The 21894-nt window shown below is 36.5% G+C and overlaps 2 protein-coding genes across 2 annotated transcripts; one reads left to right on the top strand and one right to left on the bottom strand.

Annotated features, from left to right (window-relative positions):
• The first annotated feature begins 1022 nt into the window (after positions 1 to 1022).
• Positions 1023 to 6144, top strand: LOC119193668 (cytosolic carboxypeptidase 1-like). The gene is made up of 6 exons (XM_037447299.1): positions 1023 to 1140; positions 1229 to 1393; positions 1540 to 1713; positions 3409 to 3527; positions 3602 to 3643; positions 5445 to 6144. The coding sequence occupies exons 3-6, from the start codon at positions 1540 to 1542 to the stop codon at positions 5521 to 5523; spliced, it is 414 nt and encodes a 137-aa protein (XP_037303196.1). The 5' UTR covers positions 1023 to 1140; positions 1229 to 1393; the 3' UTR covers positions 5524 to 6144.
• A 420-nt stretch (positions 6145 to 6564) lies between these two features.
• LOC119193667 (protein hook-like) lies at positions 6565 to 21443 on the bottom strand. Its single transcript, XM_037447298.1, has 14 exons — positions 21175 to 21443; positions 20545 to 20697; positions 19765 to 19881; positions 18276 to 18370; positions 14678 to 14803; positions 13877 to 14164; positions 13403 to 13540; positions 13124 to 13237; positions 12853 to 13033; positions 12400 to 12530; positions 10536 to 10680; positions 9913 to 10086; positions 9237 to 9342; positions 6565 to 8823 (listed from the first exon to the last, which is right to left on the bottom strand). The coding sequence occupies exons 1-14, from the start codon at positions 21260 to 21262 to the stop codon at positions 8577 to 8579; spliced, it is 2103 nt and encodes a 700-aa protein (XP_037303195.1). The 5' UTR covers positions 21263 to 21443; the 3' UTR covers positions 6565 to 8576.
• Positions 21444 to 21894: the final 451 nt, after the last annotated feature.

Raw genomic sequence — 21894 nt, 5'->3', positions numbered from 1 at the left:
AATGACGGAAAGCCCAAGTGAATTGTAATAGATTACAGACGAACCCAAGTTTATCTAGCTGTATATAATGATACAATTTGTGACGTTACGGAACTTTACTGCAATACATTGTGCTTAACGCACAGTAGCTTAAACTAAAACTAGCGTATAATTACAGCAATCACAATAACATTCTGAATTGTATGTTTTCGATCCTTAGTTTCATCATATAGTATTATAGTATGTTTTATTGCTTAATTCTAGATTATATTCTTCCCACCATCATTCACATCTATAATAAATTCTGAAAATTCCTTGGGTGTTTTCAACTATAATAAATATTCAATTGCTTTTATATTACAACATCTCAGCAAAACACTTAATGATATGCCTACATTAACATAACATCAGGAAATGAGCAACAGTAACAAGTCAATCATTTTATAAGTTTCTCATCCCGGAAGACGTAATGCCCATCATAATATGCCCATGTTTTATTAATAGAACAATACAAAAAAGGTATAAATTTGTAGGTGTGACGAATAATAAAGTATAATTCATTGAAACTAAATTCGAGAGGACATCACGGCGATTGTTCGTAAAGCGCGTGCCCCGGTCTCGTCTCACGCACAACGTCACATGCACTGGCGGCCGCCAGCGCGGCCGGGACCGACGTAGGCCCGCCATGAATTCCTACGTGGTCACCCATTCATTTCATTTTAATAGCTTGTCTATTAAATTGTCCCTGTATAGTTTCTTTATCGAACAGTGGGCCATATAAGTGCATGAATCAATTAACATTTACATAAATATCTGTACGAGTTTAGCTTTCATAGGCATCTTGTCACTCGTCCGATGACGTAGGTACTACTGCTACAATTGAAGTCCCTCTTTAAACGAAAAATCAGATTCCAAACACATCCTTATAATAAAGTTACGACAAGTGACACTCGACCTGCGAACGCGTCATTTCAATTCAACGGACATGTCCAGGCAACGTTATCGGCGCCAAGTTACATCCCGTAGAGATTTTCTAGTTATCTCGACCGATAAATTGTTATTTCTTGTTGCAGCCATCGATGCGGCTTAACTAATGAAGATCTAAATCGGCGCTGGTGTAAACCTAGTCCCATACTGCATCCTTCGATATATCACACTAAGGTTGTATATTGTTCCACCTGTCTGCTTTCTATCTTCTCTAATACTGATCCATAATTATAATTTCTCTAATAAAATGTAATACGTTTAGGGACTCATAGAATATCTGGTGCGAGTGTGGAAGAAACCGCCGTTAGTCTACTGCGACTACCATGGTCATTCGCGGAAGAAAAACGTATTTTTTTATGGTTGCGCCGCCGCTGAAAGCTGGTGTAGTAACGACCGTCTTGTACCAGACGAACCCGTCAAATACCTTGTAAGTTTACCGTTTTCATAATTTTAATGAGCAGGGGTCGTATAATGTGATGAGTGGAAATACAAACCGGTCCGAGAAGTCAATAAAAATAACAAAAACTACGTTTTGAAGAGCAACTGTATTTTGAGTTGATTTTTCTCATTCAGATGCTGCCAGCTCTTATGCATCGTATTTCGCCGGCATTCGCGCTTGGCTCGTGCTCATTCCGAGTGGAGGGAGCGCGAGAGCACTGCTCGGTGACGGTGTGGCGACACCTCGGCGTCACCCGTTCTTACACTATGGAGGCGTCTTTCTGCGGTTTTGACAGAGGGCCGTTCAAAGTAATTTTACATATTTCTATAAATTACGATTTAGTAATTTTCTAAATGTAAAATTTTGTGAAGATTTTTTTATATCTTTGTACATGTTTGTTGTTTATTTGTTAGGGAGTAAACGCATAAACCACTGAATGAATTTGAACGAAATTGGCCAGATAGAGCTAAACTATCGCTAATTTTAATACAAATATAATCAATTGACATAACATAGGTAATAAAGAATTAGTCATACCACATTTTTGAGAGCTATAATTATAGGTGAATATTAAGGTGTAGTCTAAACGAGGAGGTATGTCAAGTTTAAAATGAGACCAAGACATAATTATAAATTATTCATGCCATTAAAAATAGTAAGCAATTATTGTAACATAATTAAGTAATGATACACATCCCGCTCAACTTATATTCCAATTAGAAATGACGTTTTATCTGAAGATAAACGATAACGATGCTTAGAACTAGACGCATAAGATAATAGATCTAGCTGCGTCCATACTTTACTCGTTAGTAGATTCCCAGATAAGGATTGGAGTTGTAACAAATCTGCTATCAACTTCATGTGGGAAGACGTCAGTTTACGTGTTGTTTTATTAATGAATTATCCATGCGTACAGGACTTAGCGTGACTGTCAAACGTTTCCTCCTAATACGCGGACGATACACCACTTTGAATATCATATTACTTATTCATGAGTAAGGAGGTTCACTCTCGGATATCCCTTCGCAGGATTAGCTCTTGACACAAACCAATTACGTTATGTTTAATGAACGGTTATATTAATATTGCAATTACTCATACCTTTTAGAGTGATTGCCTACATTATATTATGATTTGTAGAATAACGATGGTTTGATTTACAAAACATCGTTAGTCGGGTGCGCTAAAAGACGTAGATAATAATTATGATGAATATGTTTCCGTAACTAGATAAATTGGCATGCAAATAAGATTCATAAGATGACTGTCGGTAAAAAATATGGCTATGTTTCTATACATGAATGGCTGTGAGTATCAAAATAACATCACTTATATATTATAAGATTAATTAATCAAAAGAAACTATTTTTTAAGTCCCATCCATTTACTACGCCTGTAATAAATTGGCACAAGGCAGCTAGTAGTCAACACATAATTAAGAAACGATACATCATACATACGATAATAGCATATCGTCACTTTTATTTTGTTAAAGTTGAAAGTTGATTAATCAATCTTTTTTTGACGATTTATTTTCGTTTTTATTTAACTAGAGAAACATTATGTGGATAAAATTCCAGTATTTGTTATTGCCACATATTGCTATCCAAAACCAATTAGTGAAATGGTTTTGAAACCAAAATAGAGAGACATTCATATTACTAACTACCTTTTGCTCGCGGCTTCGCCCGCCTCATAGTTTTCCAGAATAAAAGTGCCGCTATATATTTCTCAGTATAGTAAGTAGTCTATGCCCTTCCCAGGGTCACAGACTATCTCCATAGCAGATCCGATAGTTAGTTTCTGAGTTTATCGCGTTCAGACAGGCAGACAGATACGGCGACTTTGTTTATAATATATTTTTTAGAACTTTTTAGTTTTAATGTGAGCCAGAATAGCGACACGGTCTACCATGTCGCTATTCTGGCTCATTCTGGCTCTGACCTCTAGGCCAAATAGAAAAAATAATAATTTTAATCCGACATTTCCCTTGTTTACAGGGTTTCCATCTAAATACACAGCACCTGCAGAACGTGGGCAGTGATTTTTGTGAAGCGCTCAACGGCCTAAGCGATAGCGCTAATAATGTCGACATACAACTCACGAAAGACCTAAACGGGTAAGAGAACGATCAATAATTTCATAGATAGATAGCATATTTTTTTTCTTATTTATACGCTGCTTATGTTACAGAAATATCGTAGAAATAAAATTGAACGACTCGGGGGAAAACAGGCAAGTTGGCCGTGAAATGCATGTTCATAATTAATGTTCCCATGCTTACTGTCTACCTAATAAATATACTTACTTAATGTATTACATAAAAATCCTCTTAATTTTACTAATCACGCAAACTATGCATTATTACCATTTATCACGTAAGACACATAACAAATAACTTGTGTAATCTATCAATCTGAAGAAAATCATAAGATCGTTTAAAATTAACAATTTTTTTTTTGCCCGATATCTTCAATTCATTCTTGACTCGCCTAGAGCAGGGTAACAGGCCTATACCTATTTTCAAAGACACAAGAGGCTGATAAGGTAATTTGGTGCGGTCAAAAAATTTGTTTGTTAAGGGGTTAAGATATATAAAACTCAATTTTATGTCCACTTTGGGCGTCCTGCAAAAAATAATGTAAGCATTCTTTGTAAATATTTTTCAAGAAATAAGTAGTTTGGCTTATGGTCTTTTGCACAGCGGCGTATTTTTATTTAACACGATACCGTGAATAAAATCATAATTAATATCTGCCAAACATCGCTCAACGGTAAGAATTTTACATCGTTAACATTTCGATATCTCTCTTATTTACTTGAGTTAACTATATTCTGAAATAATACTATACTCTATTTTTAAATACACTCATCTTATTTTTTAATACTGTTATATATAACAAAATATTTAATTATTTTTAAAAACGCCTACTCAAACAACAGCTTATAGTAACAGGAATATTTGCAGTTACGCGCAGTCAGGCGCTCTCACAAATTGATGTCGACATCATTTTGTCTAGGATGTGTATATTATGATTTTGTCACTCGGTTACTAAGAGTAATTTTCGGTGTTGCGATATATTACAATAATTGGAATTTGGGTGAGGGTATATGTTTAAATTATTTTATTACAAATATTGATATTATGGATCAATGGTCACTAGACAGAAAAATATGTTAGATTTGGTATTGCTGGCCACTATTTTGAATATTATTATTTTGGGCTCCGTTTTAAAGTCGATACCTGGACATGTTTTGAACCACAAAACGAGAGTCTAGTACACACTAGAGCCGATTTTAGACTAGCAAGTTCTCGCAGTACTTACTATATTGCACAAGAACTTTTAGACACGTTTATCTTAGCGGAAATATTTTTATAAGTTTATACAAATGGGATTTTTAATTTGGTGTAGAGACAGTTTGAGACCCTGGGAAGAATATAGGTTCCCGGGATAATATACAGCGTGACTTTTATAACGGAAAACTTAAGCCCGAAAAACTTTATAAAGCGGGCGGAGCCGCGGGCAAAAGCTAGTACGTAATATTTTCAAACGTAACTTTGACATATCTAATATTTTAACAATCAAGGATGTAATTGTACAATACCGTGTAGCTACACGTACCGCCATCTAGTTAGCTTTGGTGTAGCGCCCAAGGTCAACGCTCAAGGGCACTGGCCTCACTTCCATTCTTAAATCCAATAATTATTATTCTACTTGTACCCATATAAGATTTGTTTATCTATTTAACCAGTGTAATGGGAACTCGAAAGGGAAACTAATAAAAACATACATGATTAACATTGTTATTAATTAACAGATTAGATTGACATAGCTGTGTAATTATTTCAATATTAATGTCTTTTTTTATAAATGATTTATATAGTAAAGATTACGCAATAAGTTATTTATTAACTAAATTAATAAGGGTTTTAATCTTAAGTGGCGGAAAGAGGGCGAGATTCCGCTTTTTGGTACGTGGCTCGCCCCAAGGTCGATATTAAATTTTTGTGTTAAATACCCTTTGTTATTTCCAGTGAGGTAGCGGTAGACAGCGAGCCAGGATCCGGGTCAGACAGCGTGTTGAAAACAGATTCTGACGAAGAATTCGATTAGTAGTAACATAATGTAATGTTAGCAGTTAGAATAAGCGTTGGATATCAGATTAACCACTCGTCTGGATTCACCACGCGAGGGTGATATCGTCACTGTCAAACCTGTGTCAAAACATGTCAAACTAAACAGGTTCTTTTGTGTAGAGATACGACATAGATTTGGAATTTATCGATCAATGTACACGTTTGTAGCGACCATCGAAAAATATCCTCTCACCGCTCTGCATAATACTTAGGACGCTCATATTATGAAGCGCAGTACTATATTCATACCTGATCCGAATAAAAAAAAATTGGCAGTATCGACCGAAAGTGTATATAACATTACTCGATGGATCATGTTGGCGATATCAAACTGCGCGTGGCTATAATAAAATTTTAGAAGTTAAACATACGGATTATGTATACGGGTGCGGTTTATATGTACTTTAGTGACGGCAGCAGATTTATTTTTAGATGAGAATATTTTGTTGTAACTCGGGTAAATTATGTTAATTTTGCACTAAGGTTCAGTTTTGTACGAAATTCGTATTTTGTTCTATACGGCAACGTGTGAAGTGTGCGTGGTATGATTTAAATTTAAATGGCTTGTGATCTCAGTTACGAATAAATATGAAATTTATATTTTGTTTTAATTGATTACTAAACCTCGATTATAGTAAGTTAAATAAAAAAAAAACGGTCAAGAATGAAAACAAACAAAAAATCAATGACCAAGTTTTATTTAACAGACAATACTGTAGTTGCTGCTTGCAATTTATTTTAGCATAAAAATCTGCCTTTGCTTTCCGATTTCTACCTGTACTGTTGAGGAAGGGCGGCTAAAATTATTAGGCAAACAACGTGGATACTAAACCAAATTGAAGCTATGATGAAACCAATTCAAAAACCATAATTTCAATCGGAAACTAACTATCGACGAATACGTTAAAAAATAACCTGTCTAATTGAGAACCTCCCTATTAACTTGACGATAAGATCTGACATTTTAAAAATAATATCCAATGTATAAATCCAAAAGTAAAAATTAAAATGCATTAAATCTGTATGAAAATTTATATATTATCTCAAAACTCAATATTGTCATCATCAACAATGAATCACATTAGTAAACTTAAAGTTTTAACATAAATAATTTGCACTAATTGCACCTCGCGTGTCACAACAACCGACTCCCGCGCACGTCCCTCCGACCGACGCGCGGCACGTACCACGTGACCTCAACATCACCTCACCAAATACGCTTAATAATAAACTTAACACTAAAATGTTTAAATACATTTCGTTATCTACTTATTGACACATGATTTCAGTGTGATATTTGTAGTCTATAAACATTTAACAAACAATAAATTCTCGATGTAAATAATAATGGGATGACTTTGTTCATCTGATCACATTATACGAAGTAAATATAATATTAATATGGATTATAAAAGCAAAATTAAATGAGCATACATCTTGAGGCACTATGATAGTGGATAAACTCCTATCTAGATAATATAATATTAGGGCTTGACACATTCCAGACAAACTACTGTCATTTTGTGATTTATCTACTTTCTGTACATTTATATAGTTATCTATAACACCAAGGCGACGCCACACAGTGGTCAGTCTCGAATGTGGTCAAATTCTTGCTAATTTATCGCGGGACAGAAAGTTATCACATATATTTCGTTTAACACAGAAAATGCAGTGGCGGACAAAGAAATAGATCGATTAAACGTAGATACGCAAAAAGGATCCAACACACACACAGGTCGAAAATGAGCCGAGTATGCCAAATTAGTTCTAGTCTATAAGGTCTATAAAATAGAATATCAATGAGCAAACATACGATTTAAACTTCAATCTTCACTATTTCAAAAGTGTAATTTTATGGGCTGGATCCTGTTTGCGAATCTACGTCCGATTTGTAAGATTAAAATAACTATTATCTGCATTCTAGCAACCAGATATCACTTAATATGAAGGTAGTTTCCTATTATTTTTCCTTTCGAGTAAGACAGTTTACTCATTACTAGAATAGTAAGTAGTAGAAATTAGATCCCCCAGCACTCTTTCCCTTCTGAATCCAGATTCCAGCTTTACTCAGCTCTTCGCTTTGCTAACATCAGTAATTCTTTATAATCCCTTTGGAATTACGTGTTTAGAAGCAGTGGTGATCTCTCACAAATAGATGGACCTCCATGCTCTTTTGCAAGTTTTTCCGAATTGAACTCTCCTAAACAAGGCGATACATTCAAATAGAAAGTATTTTAAAATAACTAAAAAGTTTCAGCGTCCCTTTATTTGTCCGCCAGTGTACATTAACGTGATTGTTCTAGTTGTTCAGTGTCATTGAATGCATTCCTGGTCAAAGCATACAATTGTAATAGTTAAACGATCCAATTAATAAATACAATCTTAACACTATGTCTTTTCACACTTTCTTGTAGGTAAATGGGAATTTCAGTAAAAATATACAGTCGGAGTAATTTACAAAAGATCTTAAACAAATATCTAGATGACAATTATGTAACTAAATACTGTTTGAAGATGAAACTATTTATTGAGAAGGATAAACGAATACAACGACCAACAATTTTTGACCAGCAAAAGAAAGTCGAAAAGAATTTACATTTTTTTACGCTTAAGGTAGATAGATTTATATTAAAAATATTTTCGTTATTTACAGTTTTTTGAGTAAACTTTCGCTTACAACTATTTTGACGTCAAAAATAATATATAAATCGATAGCGCCCACGTATTATCATCGTTCAATTTCAACTGGCATTAATTTGATCTCTTTATTATAAAACACGTATAGTAAATATGAATAGTACAATTGAACATAAACTCAAACCAATCCACAATTTTATCACAGCTGATGTTTTATCATCGGCCGATAGGGAGGCGCCTTCTATCGATTTATAATAATAATAAAAAAAAAAAAAACATGTAAGGCATCAGACAAGGATGTTAGAAGACAAGTCCCACTCACTCAGTGAGTATTTGCGTGCGTCCGCGCGAGTAGTGCACCGCCACCCGCCAGCGTCAGGCGCGCGCGGGTCATTGCGCGGCGGGGGCGGCGGGGGCGGCGTGCGGCGCGTGCGCGGCGGGCGCGGGCGAGTGCGGCGCGGTGGCGCGCGGGCGCGGCGGCTGCAGGCGCTGGCGCGCGAGGAACGACTGGCCCGTGGACAGCAGCGCGAACCGCGTCTCCACGGCGTCGCGGTGGCAGCGCGCGCCCAGCTGGTACCACGCGGAGGCCAGCAGCCGCTGCTCGTTGGCGCCCGTGCCGCTGCTGCTGCCGCTCCATCTACACAATGCAATTCAATCATGCTACGAGGGCGTGCAAATATGACGAGACAGTGGTTTCCGTACAATTGCTGCTACTTTCCAGTCGCAACTTTATAATATGATGATTTATAAAAAATACGCGTGCAGGTCCTTTTATTTCGCTTCTTAAATACATTAGGGCAAGGTTGCAGTTGATGCGTTGTAACTGCCACTTTATTAATGCAACTCGGTCGTGTCGCGTGTGCGACTCACTTGAAAAGGACGTCGCATTCCTCTAATTAAGGCGCATCCAAATGTTTCTTTAATCATACACATTAATCATTTACACATTTGTGCGTTGTGAAAACATGGATTGCCAGTAATTGGGTTTAATATAAATGGTGAATTTCATACTATATGACAGACAAATCACCGCCACGTTATAATACTTACTCGTGTCTATTGTTGTTGGGTGTCGCCGTCTCCGGTCGTGATGCGCTAGCGTTGCCGGCAGTGGCGCGAGAGTATCCCAATGTTATATCCGAGAGCGATTGTTGTCCTATCGACAGACAATTTCAAGTATTATTTCCCATATTCACGTTTAATCTTATTTAGACATTGAAATTAAACTAATTTTCGGATTCTATCGCGGTTTTCCCGACGTTTCGAAGACTTTGCAGCCTTCATGGTCACGGGGGGACTGGGGTGTTGTTCATCCGTTAGACAGTTAGAAAAAATAAATAGAACGCAATGATTACTTAAAAAAGGTTGCCCTGTCTGAATATACACAATGGCAGTCAATTCTCGCATAATCTAAATAATAATTGTATACAAACTTTTAGACGGTTATAAAAACAATTTCACAATACTCTTACGTTTGAGTAAAAATGACATCGTGTAAACAGTCGTAATAGGCGAGAAAATTATACTAGCGAATCTTATATGGTTTAATCGCATACGAGTTTTTAGTTTTCACCGGCATATAAATAATATGATCCAACAATCTGACAATAATACTAGCAATAATTGCTCCGTCTTATTAAAATGACTGTTATTAACAGTGACGTGGTTCTAGTGTAAATATAACGCAGGCACATGTGTCCGTGAGTGTTGAAGTAGTAGTACACACCGGTGGTGCGCGGGTCGAGCGTCTTGATGACCTCCTTGGCCTTCTCGACGCACTTCTTGTACTTGTCCTCGGTGGCGAGCAGCTCGGCGTCGCGCGCGCTCAGCGCCTCCTGCAGCTTGGCCGCGCGCCGCCGCTCCTCCGCCAGCGCCGCCGATAGCTCCTCCACCTGCAGCGCTGCACACACCGCATTTAAGAAATTAGAAATACCCATATAGCATCGGAATGTTTGCCAGCAAACATGACAGCTACATGACATTACGCGTGTCACGGGAATATAACCTTACATACTACATAATAAGTTTTTTTTCCGTGACACACGTAATGTCATGTAGCTGTCATGTTTGCCGGCAAACATTCCGATGCTTTAACGCTATATATTTCAATAGACAAATTATTTATTATTTAATGATTTAAATTAGACCGCATTCTTATAAACGCCTCTCGGTCCCGTTTTAAATTTAACAATGATATATTTAGTTATAAAGTATTCTCAATTACTTCCAAGATAGAAATAAAACAAAAAATAACCTTTTAATCTGCAATTACGTGAACAATAACTTACGATTCCAAATTTAATTTGATTTAAACCATTTCTAATAAAACCCTATAAATAAATCACTTACATTTCCTCTGGTTATCTTCGATGGCGGACGCGAGACGCGAGTTCGGCGCCTCGAGTGAAGCCTCCAACTGCATGATCCGCTGGTTCGCCTCGCGGTTCATGGCTCGCTGTTTCTCTAACCTCGCCGCGTAATCTTCTAAAAGGGCCTACAGCATTACACACATACATAAGCTTACATCTGAATTCTCCAAAGTGTAGGCAGAGATGTAACTAGTGACAGTAGATTTGACCTAATATTTTTATGTATATTTTTATATACAGGGTCATTTTAACACTGCGTTACTAAATTAAACCATATACTTATCTACTTAAAAATAACACTTTACAAAGAGTTACTTGAGCCGTAGATGGAAAATAAAAAAGTGTAAATTTCAAACAAAATAAATATTAATAGAAAGTAATTTTAACCCTAATGCCATTACTACTACTCTAATATAATTTGTCGCAGTGGCAGCATCATACTTTCAGTCAGGGGCCTTATTCTCTATCCCGCACGTTATTTTGACAGTGCGTAACAAGCACGTAACACAACGCATCATGTTTAGGACTATAGACATTTGGCTTACAGAATACCATTCCACGCACATTTCTCGAAGATAACATGACACGGCCGCGTTACGCGTTTACACTATCATAGAAAATAAGGGCCCAGAAATACACTCACGCACACGCCATATCTTCTTCTATACTTATAATAAATCTGTAGAGAGGTCAATTCTGTACATGAAATATATTTCCAAAATAACTATCAGGGGGTGATTAGGGATCGATACTGATGCCAAAAATGCAATTAATAAAATTTTCGTCTGTCTGTCTGTCTGTCTGTCTGTCTATCTGTCTGTCTGTCTGTCTGTCTGTCTGTCTGTCTGTCTATCTGTCTGTCTGTCTGTCTGTCTGTCTGTCTGTCTGTCTGTCTGTCTGTCTGTATAACCGTTATAGAAACAAAAACTACTCGACGGATTTTAACGAAACTTGGTAAAATTATTTGTCATACTCCTGTGCTGGTTATAGTATACTTTTCATCACGCTACAATTAATAGGAGCAGAGCAGTGAAGGGAAATGTTGGGAAAACGGGAGAAGTTACTCCATTTTTTAAGCTTCCGTCGCGTGTGCAACCTTAATGGTTAAAGCTACACAGAAATCATGTATGTCGGAAATGTTCTCCTTAAAATTATGTAAAAATATCCCACGACAGCATATGTCTATCTTTTATGGTTGACTCACAATAACACGTGTAACTCCCGATAGCTTAGAAAAAAGTTAACATTATTAAATATTCCATAAAAAAGAATCGTAGAAATCGGTATAGAAACACCAAAGTTATACATGAAATACGCTAATAATAAGCCATCATGCGTGAATACTGAATCATGCTATAAGGATTATTTTTGTATATATATAAGGTCGCGAACGCACAGGCAGGCGGCTTGCTTGGCACCTAGAGGCTAGCGAATCACCTAGCGAGTAGCTTCGTAAAACGAACATTCTCGAACGTTCGCGACCGGCTCCATTTTTGAAGTCCGAAATCCACGCGGGCGAAGCTGCGAGCGGAAGCTAGTTCTTATTAAACTAGAAAATGATAAAAAAATCAGAAAACTAAAACCAGGATTTTTGGTAAAAATATTCGTTATTAATAGATGAATTTTGGTACAATGTCAGCAAAGGTAAAGACGAGTATGTGGTTTCATTTAGTAACGCAATGTCAAAATGACCGTGCATAAAAGAGAAGTTTATTGTTTTGTTTGCGGTGATCTGTGAATCTGCTGGTCCGATTCTGGTTCGAATATGTTTCACTAAGTTCTTCCCGAGAACCGATATCTCGACAAAGGAGCAACCAAAACCTAATGTAATATGAATATCGTACCTGCACAGAAGCTTGGTCGGCCTGCGCCCCTTGGTTCTGCCGTAACAATTTGTTCTCGTGCTGTAGTCTTATCAACCGCTCCTTTAGGTCGTTGGGTATTAGCTCTCTAGAAACATTGTCCTCGCTTGCACCTGCAATACAAAGACACATTTTATTATGGTTATAACTTTTTTCTAATATTTAATTACCCACAAAAAAATATTGTCTATTACCACATAACAATACCTTGTACAGACCGAAATGAGAGGGTGCTATTGGGAATGCAACGCGATTCCATATCGATATTTATCGAATCGATTAAAATATTGAGTATTAGGAAAATATACATATTTTTTCTAAACATTTCGGTTCGTACTATATTTTTTTTTATTTTATGTGCACAAAGTTTACTTTTTCATCGCACCATTGTATCGCGCAACTCCCTTCTCCTACCATTCTCCCTCGTACCCTTACCAGTAGTGATCGTGGAGCACCGCAGCTCGTCGACGGTCTCTCGCAGCGTGTCCCTCTCCTGCAGCAGCGTGTCCCTCTCCCGCTGGAGCGACGCCAGCTTGCTGCTCAACTTCTTGTTTTCTATCTCTAGTTTGTCCGCTTTTGTTATCTCCGCATCTAGCTTCTCGTTTAAATCAGTTACCTATAAGCGAAAAATGATAATTTACCTATAAGTTGCCATCTTATACCCTTGGCTCACGTACAGCGGGGTATAGTCGGAGCCGGCGGCTACCTGTTTCTTGTAGATGTCGAGCTGCGCGCGCACGGCGTTGGCGCGCGCGGCGGCCTGCTCGTGCTCGATGGCGCGCTGCACGTGCTCCGTGTTCGCGCGCTCCAGCAGCTTCACCTGCCGACATTACTGTATGTCACATACGGGAAACATATACAACATTATATTCCGTCGCATAATACGACTCACATTATAATAACGAAAATTAAGAAAAAAAAACATAACAATATTGTATTAGTGCCGTTTATGTCTGCCTGCATTGACGATAAATAACAGACTTACCTGCCGCCTCAGGTCGACGTGCTCTTCCATCCTCTTCTTGTACGAGGCGACAGTGGCTTCTAAAGCGACCGCCTTCGCCGCCGTCTCTCGCAGCGCATCCACTTCATCCTTTAAGGCTATATTTTCTGAAGCCGCTATCTGCGAAGTAAGAAATCGTTTGGTATACGCACAAATAAAAGTCAGATAAAATAAACATAAGAAATAAGTAGATTCAAAATATAATGTGTATTTTAGCAGTTTAATTTCTGTTACGTAATAGCTTTCTGTTAGTTTCCTGTCGATCAGTGTAATAATTCATCCTGATCTGTAACTCTTCATCGTGAGCCATGAGTTCCTGGCACTGTGGTGATTAATAGACCAATAACCAGTATCGATCGCTTACAAATAAGTAATGTAGGTTGTTCATGGTTAAAATTATAATTAATCCACTCACGGTGCTGTTGATAAATAACAGTAGATGATGTTGATACCGACCTGTAGCTCCTCATTCCTGAGCTTGAGCAACGCGACGTCCCTCTCGAGCGCGTCGGCGCGTGCGCGCTGGTCGTCGCGCTGCAGCTCCACCTTGTCGAGCTCGTCCTTGAGCGCGTCGAGCTGCGCGCGCATGTGCGTGTAGCGCAGCGTGCCGGCGTGCGCGGGGCCGAGCGACGCGCCCGCCTCGTCCAGCTCGCCCGCGCCCGCGCCCGCCGCCGCCTCGCGCGCCGCCGTCAGACGCGCCACCTCGCTCAGCAGCGTCATCTTCTCCTCTTGCAGCACCTTCACCTGGAGATGGGAACATCATCGTTAACCACATACACCGTGATATTTGCGTTATTGTATGTATGTAATATAGGTATACCTCTCGCCAATGCGTATATATCTACCGAAGATTACAAGATGGTCATGGAAACACAATGTAATATTACTGTCACTTAGTGTATTATCAATTAACAAAACACTAACACATGATTTTATTCAGTATCCAAATTTTTAGAAATTAGTTTTTATTCACAAATTTTAATTCTCGATCTGTATGCGATGTATTAATAGTGTTTACGATCTTGATAAACTGAAGAAATCCGTTTCCGACGAGGACTTTTAAGAGCTGAGTAATTTTTGTAATACGTAACATGTAATTAGGCAATATTATTCTTATCTTCTAATTGGATTACAACTTTTGGCTCCAAAAATGCACTTGCATAACTTTAAAAAGAGAAATTTAAAAATTCTGTGCAGTGAATGTAAAGAAATTAAAAAAATGCCATGCATTCATCGTAAATAATAATGAAACCTTACCTGTGTATCGAGTTCATGGCACCGCTGTGCAAGAACTTCTCTCATGTCCACATCCGTCTGCTCGGGCGCCGCCGCGTCCAGATGCAGGCTACCACGATTTACACCCAGCGTTAACGTCTCCAGTTCCTTTCAAAACCACAACCATGTGTGTTATTTAATCGAAGTCACATAAGCAAATAAGAAGAAGCCGCACTTCGCTAAGTCGGATTCAATAAAGCAAGGGCGACGATGCAACCATAATACGTAACACGAGGCGCGAACTGCGAAAAATGCAACTAAACCATCGCGCGGAGGAAAGTATCGTCACAACATTAGAACGTAAACTGACAACACACATCACACGAATCGCGTATCGTGATCCAAGGACATAAATATGAGCGTAACTAAAACATTGAATTTCTTTAACGCGCCGGGTAATGAGCGACTTCGAAAGCAACGTTGAGTAACATTTAGGTACGGTACGAGTTAATACTAGTACATTTTTGCAATGATGAACGCCGCGCCCCTACCTATAATACTACAGTTCAATGCATGAAAACGCGGTCGAATGTAATTACACATTACGTAAGAAAAGTGAGACTAATTGGTTATGAATGGATGAAACAACCGAGCGTATAATAAACACGGACATGGATTTATTGCAGAAGATTCTATATGCGGTAAAGATCGCGCGAAACAAATATCATATAATGATGGTCTGTTATGAATAACCATTACATGACACTAGACATGACTGAGTGAAATGTTTGTTTCATAATCATTATTTCTATATCGTCTGCGAGACATCATCTAGAAATGTTTGGTGGAGACCTGTGTTCAGCATTGGAACTGTTGTGATTATAAGTACAAAAAAAGGTAATCGATTGATATACATGTAGTTTTAGAAAGGTTATTCACATTTATTATTTACGCTATGTTCACCTAGCGTACGACTCTACAGAATGTCTCTAGGGTTCCATAGTAAAAAATTTTTTTTTCCAAATCCATCCGTGACGGGCATTCAAATCAATGACTAGTAGGGTCGGTAGTATTAAAAAAAACTGAAGTTTAGTATTGCCTATATAAAAAGGTACCTCGGCTTTTTACAATCAAAATAATAGTAATAGTAATAGAATAAACTAGGTGAACCTTTTTAGACTCTAACAAGGTTTGTAAAAACTATCAAAATACTTCAAATACTAATATAAGATTTCATTCGATATTCCTACACTACATGGGGGAAATACATTTAAGGTATTATTTACGCAACGAATCAACCAACAAAAAATAAAATTTGAACGTTTCTGCGACACTGTTTATAAATTTATTCGATTATGGACCTAGTATCTTTACTGGTGGTAGGATATATTTTATATTCGCCCGGATATAAAATATATCGCCGCAATGGCCCGTGTAAGTGTGTCGAGTTTCGGAATTAGCCTGCGTATATCCGGTACCAACAAGCCGGCATAATAGGGTACCGGACTCATTTTTGTTCTTTACTATTATCAAATATTTACATAATATAAATTATAACACAGAAGAAATTATTGAAATCCGGTAAAAAATCAACAAGTTATAAGTCTTTGAATTTCGGTGGAAGGGGTAATTAACAAGAAACAGAAAAGAGACGAAATACCCACATGTGACGTCATCGGGAATTACGACGCGTGCGAAAGAAAGAGATGAAGCGATATCCCCACATCGCGCCCATTTTTGCACATTACAATATTTTAAATATGAATTACTCGCTCATTTTTTAACCAATATTAATGCAGTTTTCGCAGGAGTGTTTCTTTTTCGTATTATTAACCATTACATATAGAATAATGTACAAAATCAAGAATAGGCCGGTCCCCTATTGTGTCGACTGCCGAGAGCTAACCATCTCACGTCAATCGACATTGACCACACTCCACTTATCATCAGGTCCAATAGGGTCACTGTGCCTTGCACTTATAAAAAAAATGTAAACAGTTTATTACCAATCAAATTGCATTAACCAGATTGCATTGAAGACAAAGACATACTTTTATAGTAAACAGTTTAGAATCATAAGAAATATCATAGTGTTATACCATAGTGTTGCTTAAAAATATGAAACACTTGTTAAGGTCAGAGGGGCCTATTTCGTCTGTGAGGAATATCCATCTTTACGCAATTACAGATATTCTTATTTAAGGACATACTCGATAACCGTAAAGATGGATTTCAAAAACAGCTATGCCGACCTTCGATTTGAACGCTCGCAATTGCCAAAAGACGGATGTGCGTCCGTAGACGGAACAGGACCCCCGACCTTACAACAAAAACTCAACAAAAATATAGAGGTATATCAATATTTGCACATTTATATAATCCATTTTACTTCAAGTAGAATAACAATTAAATACCTTCACACATCGATATATATGTACTACCTTCACATGCTTGTAAGTTTTCATTTTCTTTACACAACCTTTTTAAACTCTCGTCAATATTTTTCAAGTACAACAATTGTATTAGTAATTCTCAATGGTACGCTATGATTATTAGCAAAAAAACAACTTGAAAACTTGTAATTACGTGTTCGCAACATTACTGAACATAAAACAAGTGGTAATGCAAGGTCGAGAAAATTAACCGTGTGTGCATTTTTATTGTCTTTAATGTATACATGGCCGTAAGATATAGAGCAATAATACTACGGCTCCATCTAGTGGAAAACCACTGAAACGTTAAATATAGAACAGTCGTATTACAAAGAGAAATGACGAAAACATTGCCGCTTCTAATGAGTCTGAAATGCTTGTTAGCGAAATATGGGTGTACGAATGTTTCAATTTCCTGGCGCTCTCTTTCGTCGATACTGTGTCTCCAAGGAATATTGTCACCTTCCGACATACAGTATTAGGAGAGTGTGGAACTAATTGTTAAACACGGTAACATACGTTGTTTGGGTGATTGTACAATATGATAACAATTAACATTGGTTGCACATGCAAAACAACCTAATTTTTTTTTCCATATTACATAATTAAAATGTAGAGTTAAAAAACCACCTAATAAGTTTTCGCCGAGAGTCAAATGATGCAGAATAAACATTTGATTGATGATCTTTGTGTTTTATGTTATTAACCAGACAAGTTATGGTATGTCTAAACAATAATAAAGTTAAACGTATAATGTAGTTACTAACATGAAGAACTAAGGAGAGCGCGTTGAATTCATTTGGTCAATTCGATTCACACTCGAACTATTCGATTTGACAATCGAATTATTCGATTTTATTGGCTTTTACCTATATTTTTCAAAAAAACTTGTGGTATAGTACTATTTTGTACAGTACAGATACCCTGAAATCATTTCAAGTTAGAAGGGGGTTTGAACAAGCAGCGGAATATTTATCGCTAATAAAAAAAACAATACGTATTACCACAAACTCTCGAATGTTTATACTTACCATGTTACCCGTCACACCTGCGCCGTGGTATGAAAAAATAAATTTATTATACGCAACGCTTTCGAGCGATATATTTCCAGACTGATTCTAATTAATTCAGAGCCTGCTTTCTCCAAGGCGCCCGTCTCGGAGGAAATGAATACCGATAAATTAGTTGAATATAAATAGAACTCATACCTGTATCGCTTGCATTATCGATCGTTGACAGGACAATTCCATTTCCATAATCCTTGTTATGTACTCTTCTTTCTTAATACAGTTTACGGCACAACCTAGTAAACATTTCGATGTTTAATTAATATGCAAACCCCAAATATTACAACAGAATAGACAGATACTTTATCTTGTAAAAAAAATCCTCGCTATTTTTTTGCGAAAAAGTCGTGGAAATTCATTTAAGGACCTTTAAAGATCTTACCTTTAAATTTTATGGTGAAGTCAATCAAAATAGATTTCATGGTTCACCTCTTAGGTCTAGCGACAACGTATGTGGAAGTTAATACCTCCCAGCGAAGGTCCTGATATCGTTTTATGCTTTAGGAAACACTTTGTGTAGGTTCTAACAATTTGATAAGTTAGCAGCCAAAAAACATATAAACAATCATAATCTTAAAATGAGTACAGGATTTTGTCCTTGTCTGAGATAAAAAATATTTCGACATTGGAAGTATATCGCAATGTAAACAAAACCTTATAATATGATAAACGTTATAAATAATTCGTAGCTCTCCTAAATCAATAATTTTATTTTCGCATGCATTAAATTTAGAGACGCAATATTTAAAATGCCACAAAAACTCATGATGTTAACAATACAATGAGTTAAGCAAAATAAAATTGGCCATATTCCTATCCTATAAGTGGCGATAGCCTAGTTGGAAAGAGACAGAGTGTGGAAACGAAGGTCAGCAAGTTCCTAAGTTTGGTAACCAAATTTTATTCTCCTACAAATAATTGTGATAAGCTATTTATTTTTCTAAGGTGTTAATCATCTTAATCCCATAACAATTAACGATTAATCTTTATTAATTGTTTTAGATAATATAGTAGAATATAGAATCGCCTTTTATCAATCACCATCCTATGTAACAATTGGTGTTTCTTATGAATTCCCTTTAAAGTAAGTTTCAGTTAAGGCCAAAATTAAAAAGAAATTAAAATCCTGTTTCGGTTGGACACAGGAAAATAGTGACTAGTCATCACATGAAAACCTGTTAGAATCGGCAGAGAGTTGCACACAAAAATCTGCATAAATTATATTTATAATTCTGATAATAATGATGAATAAATTTTGGTATAACAGTTAACAAAACACATTATACTTTGCTTTTCAGCCATTCTTTTGTGTCTGCACTTTGACCTTGTCTTTGCATTAACAACACACTTAATACCTTAATTGAAATATAACACACATTTTGTATGCAAATATGAATATCTAGTACAATTTATATTTCATGCTAGGTGTTGCACACAGCTACAGCAGCACAAAAACACGTCCACAAATAAAAATCCCACTGTATCAAGCAGCATGCCCTTTCCTGTTGTTCACCTTACTTCTTACCTAATTTTGTTGATGAGTTCATTGATTCAACCATGAAAGTGTAACAGACGGACAGAATACATTTGCATTTATAATATTAGTATGGAATATTATATATATACTTACTTAAAACTAGTTGCAACAGCCTTCCTAAATCGGAGGCGTCTGCCGTTTCAGCGATATTGATCACATCAGGCCTTGAGAATTCTTGAAGGCTTAAGTTCAAAATGTCTTGATGGTAGTCTACAAAAAATTATGATATATTGAAAGTCATGTTTTCATTGTTGTGTTTGCATTTTACTGTGTTATCTGTGTTGGAGTTTTCTAAGTATAGATACAAAAGCGAGAGTAGCATTTTTCATTCTTTGTTTTGGCATATTTTTGAATATTAAAAACAATTGAGTGCTTAGACAAAAACAGTGTCCCTGCTGAATACACCAAGCAACCTCATATCAAATATTCTTTAAATCATACCATATTTTTTTTATTACCAATAATAACAAAGCGCTGTCTGCTGTTGTTACTTAATACATATTTTACAACAAAAAACAAAGATAGTGTCATAAAATTATCACTTAAAAAAAATGTTGGTCAAATGTTACATTGATTCATAGAACTGGCTTTCTAGCATCCATTAATCAATTGTAGAACATCAAACTAATGGGGTGATCCCCACAGTAGTTGTTACTATGTGCTATGTCTGTAAGTTTATGCAGGAATATTGAACATTTTAACTCATCATAGCTTACTTTGCCATTAATACATAAACAGAATTTTTTACTGTACATTTATAATGTCTTGCCTCTTTTACATACTTCATTTGGTAATTAAAACTATTGTTATATATAGATGATGAATAAATATTTGTGGCTATATATTAAGTAAATTTCACATTAATTTACATACCAACAACACCTTCCAAAAGTTTTTTTAAATTGCTAACTTTCAACCTCCAATTGTTGCCAACGTCTGTCTTTATTTTAGAATTCCAGGCTGGTGTGAAATATTCTGGAGCTATCTGTGTAAGAGCTTCAGCTAGGGCTACTCCATCTGATAGCTCTGAAACATCAAATACAGATCTGTATCATGCCAATGAGACTAATGGCTCATTCAATGTCAATACTTTCATTATTCATAAGTATATATAATTATTATAAAGATCACTAATTTACTTGGGGATTAAATGTATGCGTATAGTAAAATTATATTAATTTCAATTTTAATTATCCATGTATCTACGTAATTGGAATGCATCAGAATTTAGTGAAATGTGCATCACATCCAACCAGAGTAATGCGAACATAATTATTATAGTCTGCAACAAAGAGTGGGCGAAAGGTCTTGCAAATTGAGCAACACCGTAAGCAAAACATACGACGGTGTCTCAATGTAATAAAAATAAGAACAAAATTACGAAATTATCCAGTTACCCGAGTAGGTCGGATACGGATGCGGATTCAGATATCTCGACAATATACAACCCAAATGATGCATTGTTGAATGGCTAAAATATGGAATGATCAAATAGTAAATTACCTGATGGATTTCCATGTTTGGCCTTTAGATTTAGCGTTTGTAGCCACTTGATTAGATTGTCACACAATACTGCACCATTTCCTTCCATTCTCGAAATTGTAACTAATCACAACTTAGCTTAAATGCGGATAAACGAGCCGACACTATTTATTTCTGAGTATACATTATATTTTTATAATAAAAGATAAAATAAGATCACAAAATAGAAATAAATATTTCTATGATCGCAACGGGTGACGTTTGCGTGCGCGTTTACGCAGACAGTTATGGTGGTTACGGTTAAATGTTTAATTTACACAAATCAATAAAAAAAATCTTGTTTTCATTATGTAGTATCTTTTATTGTTATTAAAAGGAAATAGTTATCACAAATAATAATATTGGTCATTTAAGGCCATTTTCAATAAACAATCCCAATCGCTTTTTTTGATCTAGCTACAAAATGGACCAATCTGAACTAAGGTTTTTTTGACATACTAACAAATAAATTTTGACAGGTTCATTATCGGAATTCGATTGAATCATTGGATTGAATATTGATATTGGGATCGTTTATTGAAAACGGCTCTTAGAAATTTAATAACTCGAACGAATCGTTTAACGGAAATCCATTTAACAGAGAAATGCCGTACACAGCAGAAAGGTATAAACTTTTGTATAGTTCCTATTCAGTGAACAGAAAGGGATGGAACTATAAGTGAATACTTATGAAAGACGAAC

This window comes from Manduca sexta, unplaced genomic scaffold (assembly GCF_014839805.1).
Source record: "Manduca sexta isolate Smith_Timp_Sample1 unplaced genomic scaffold, JHU_Msex_v1.0 HiC_scaffold_872, whole genome shotgun sequence".
Classification (NCBI taxonomy): domain Eukaryota; kingdom Metazoa; phylum Arthropoda; class Insecta; order Lepidoptera; family Sphingidae; genus Manduca; species Manduca sexta.
The sequence above is the reverse complement of the archived record's forward strand: the minus strand, read 5'-3'. Positions and strand labels throughout refer to the sequence as shown.

Excerpts from the sequence above, each read along its gene's own strand:
- LOC119193668 (XM_037447299.1), top strand. The coding sequence starts at position 1,540 with ATGCTGCCAGCTCTTATGCATCGTATTTCGCCGGCATTCGCGCTTGGC. Across the intron at positions 3,528-3,601 it reads CTCACGAAAGACCTAAACGG|AAATATCGTAGAAATAAAAT; the intron begins GTAAGAGAACGA and ends CTTATGTTACAG. Across the intron at positions 3,644-5,444 it reads AACGACTCGGGGGAAAACAG|TGAGGTAGCGGTAGACAGCG; the intron begins GCAAGTTGGCCG and ends TGTTATTTCCAG.
- LOC119193667 (XM_037447298.1), bottom strand. The coding sequence starts at position 21,262 with ATGGAAGGAAATGGTGCAGTATTGTGTGACAATCTAATCAAGTGGCTA. Across the intron at positions 14,804-18,275 it reads CGATAATGCAAGCGATACAG|GAACTGGAGACGTTAACGCT; the intron begins GTATGAGTTCTA and ends TGGTTTTGAAAG. Across the intron at positions 10,087-10,535 it reads CGAAGATAACCAGAGGAAAT|CGCTGCAGGTGGAGGAGCTA; the intron begins GTAAGTGATTTA and ends CGGTGTGTGCAG.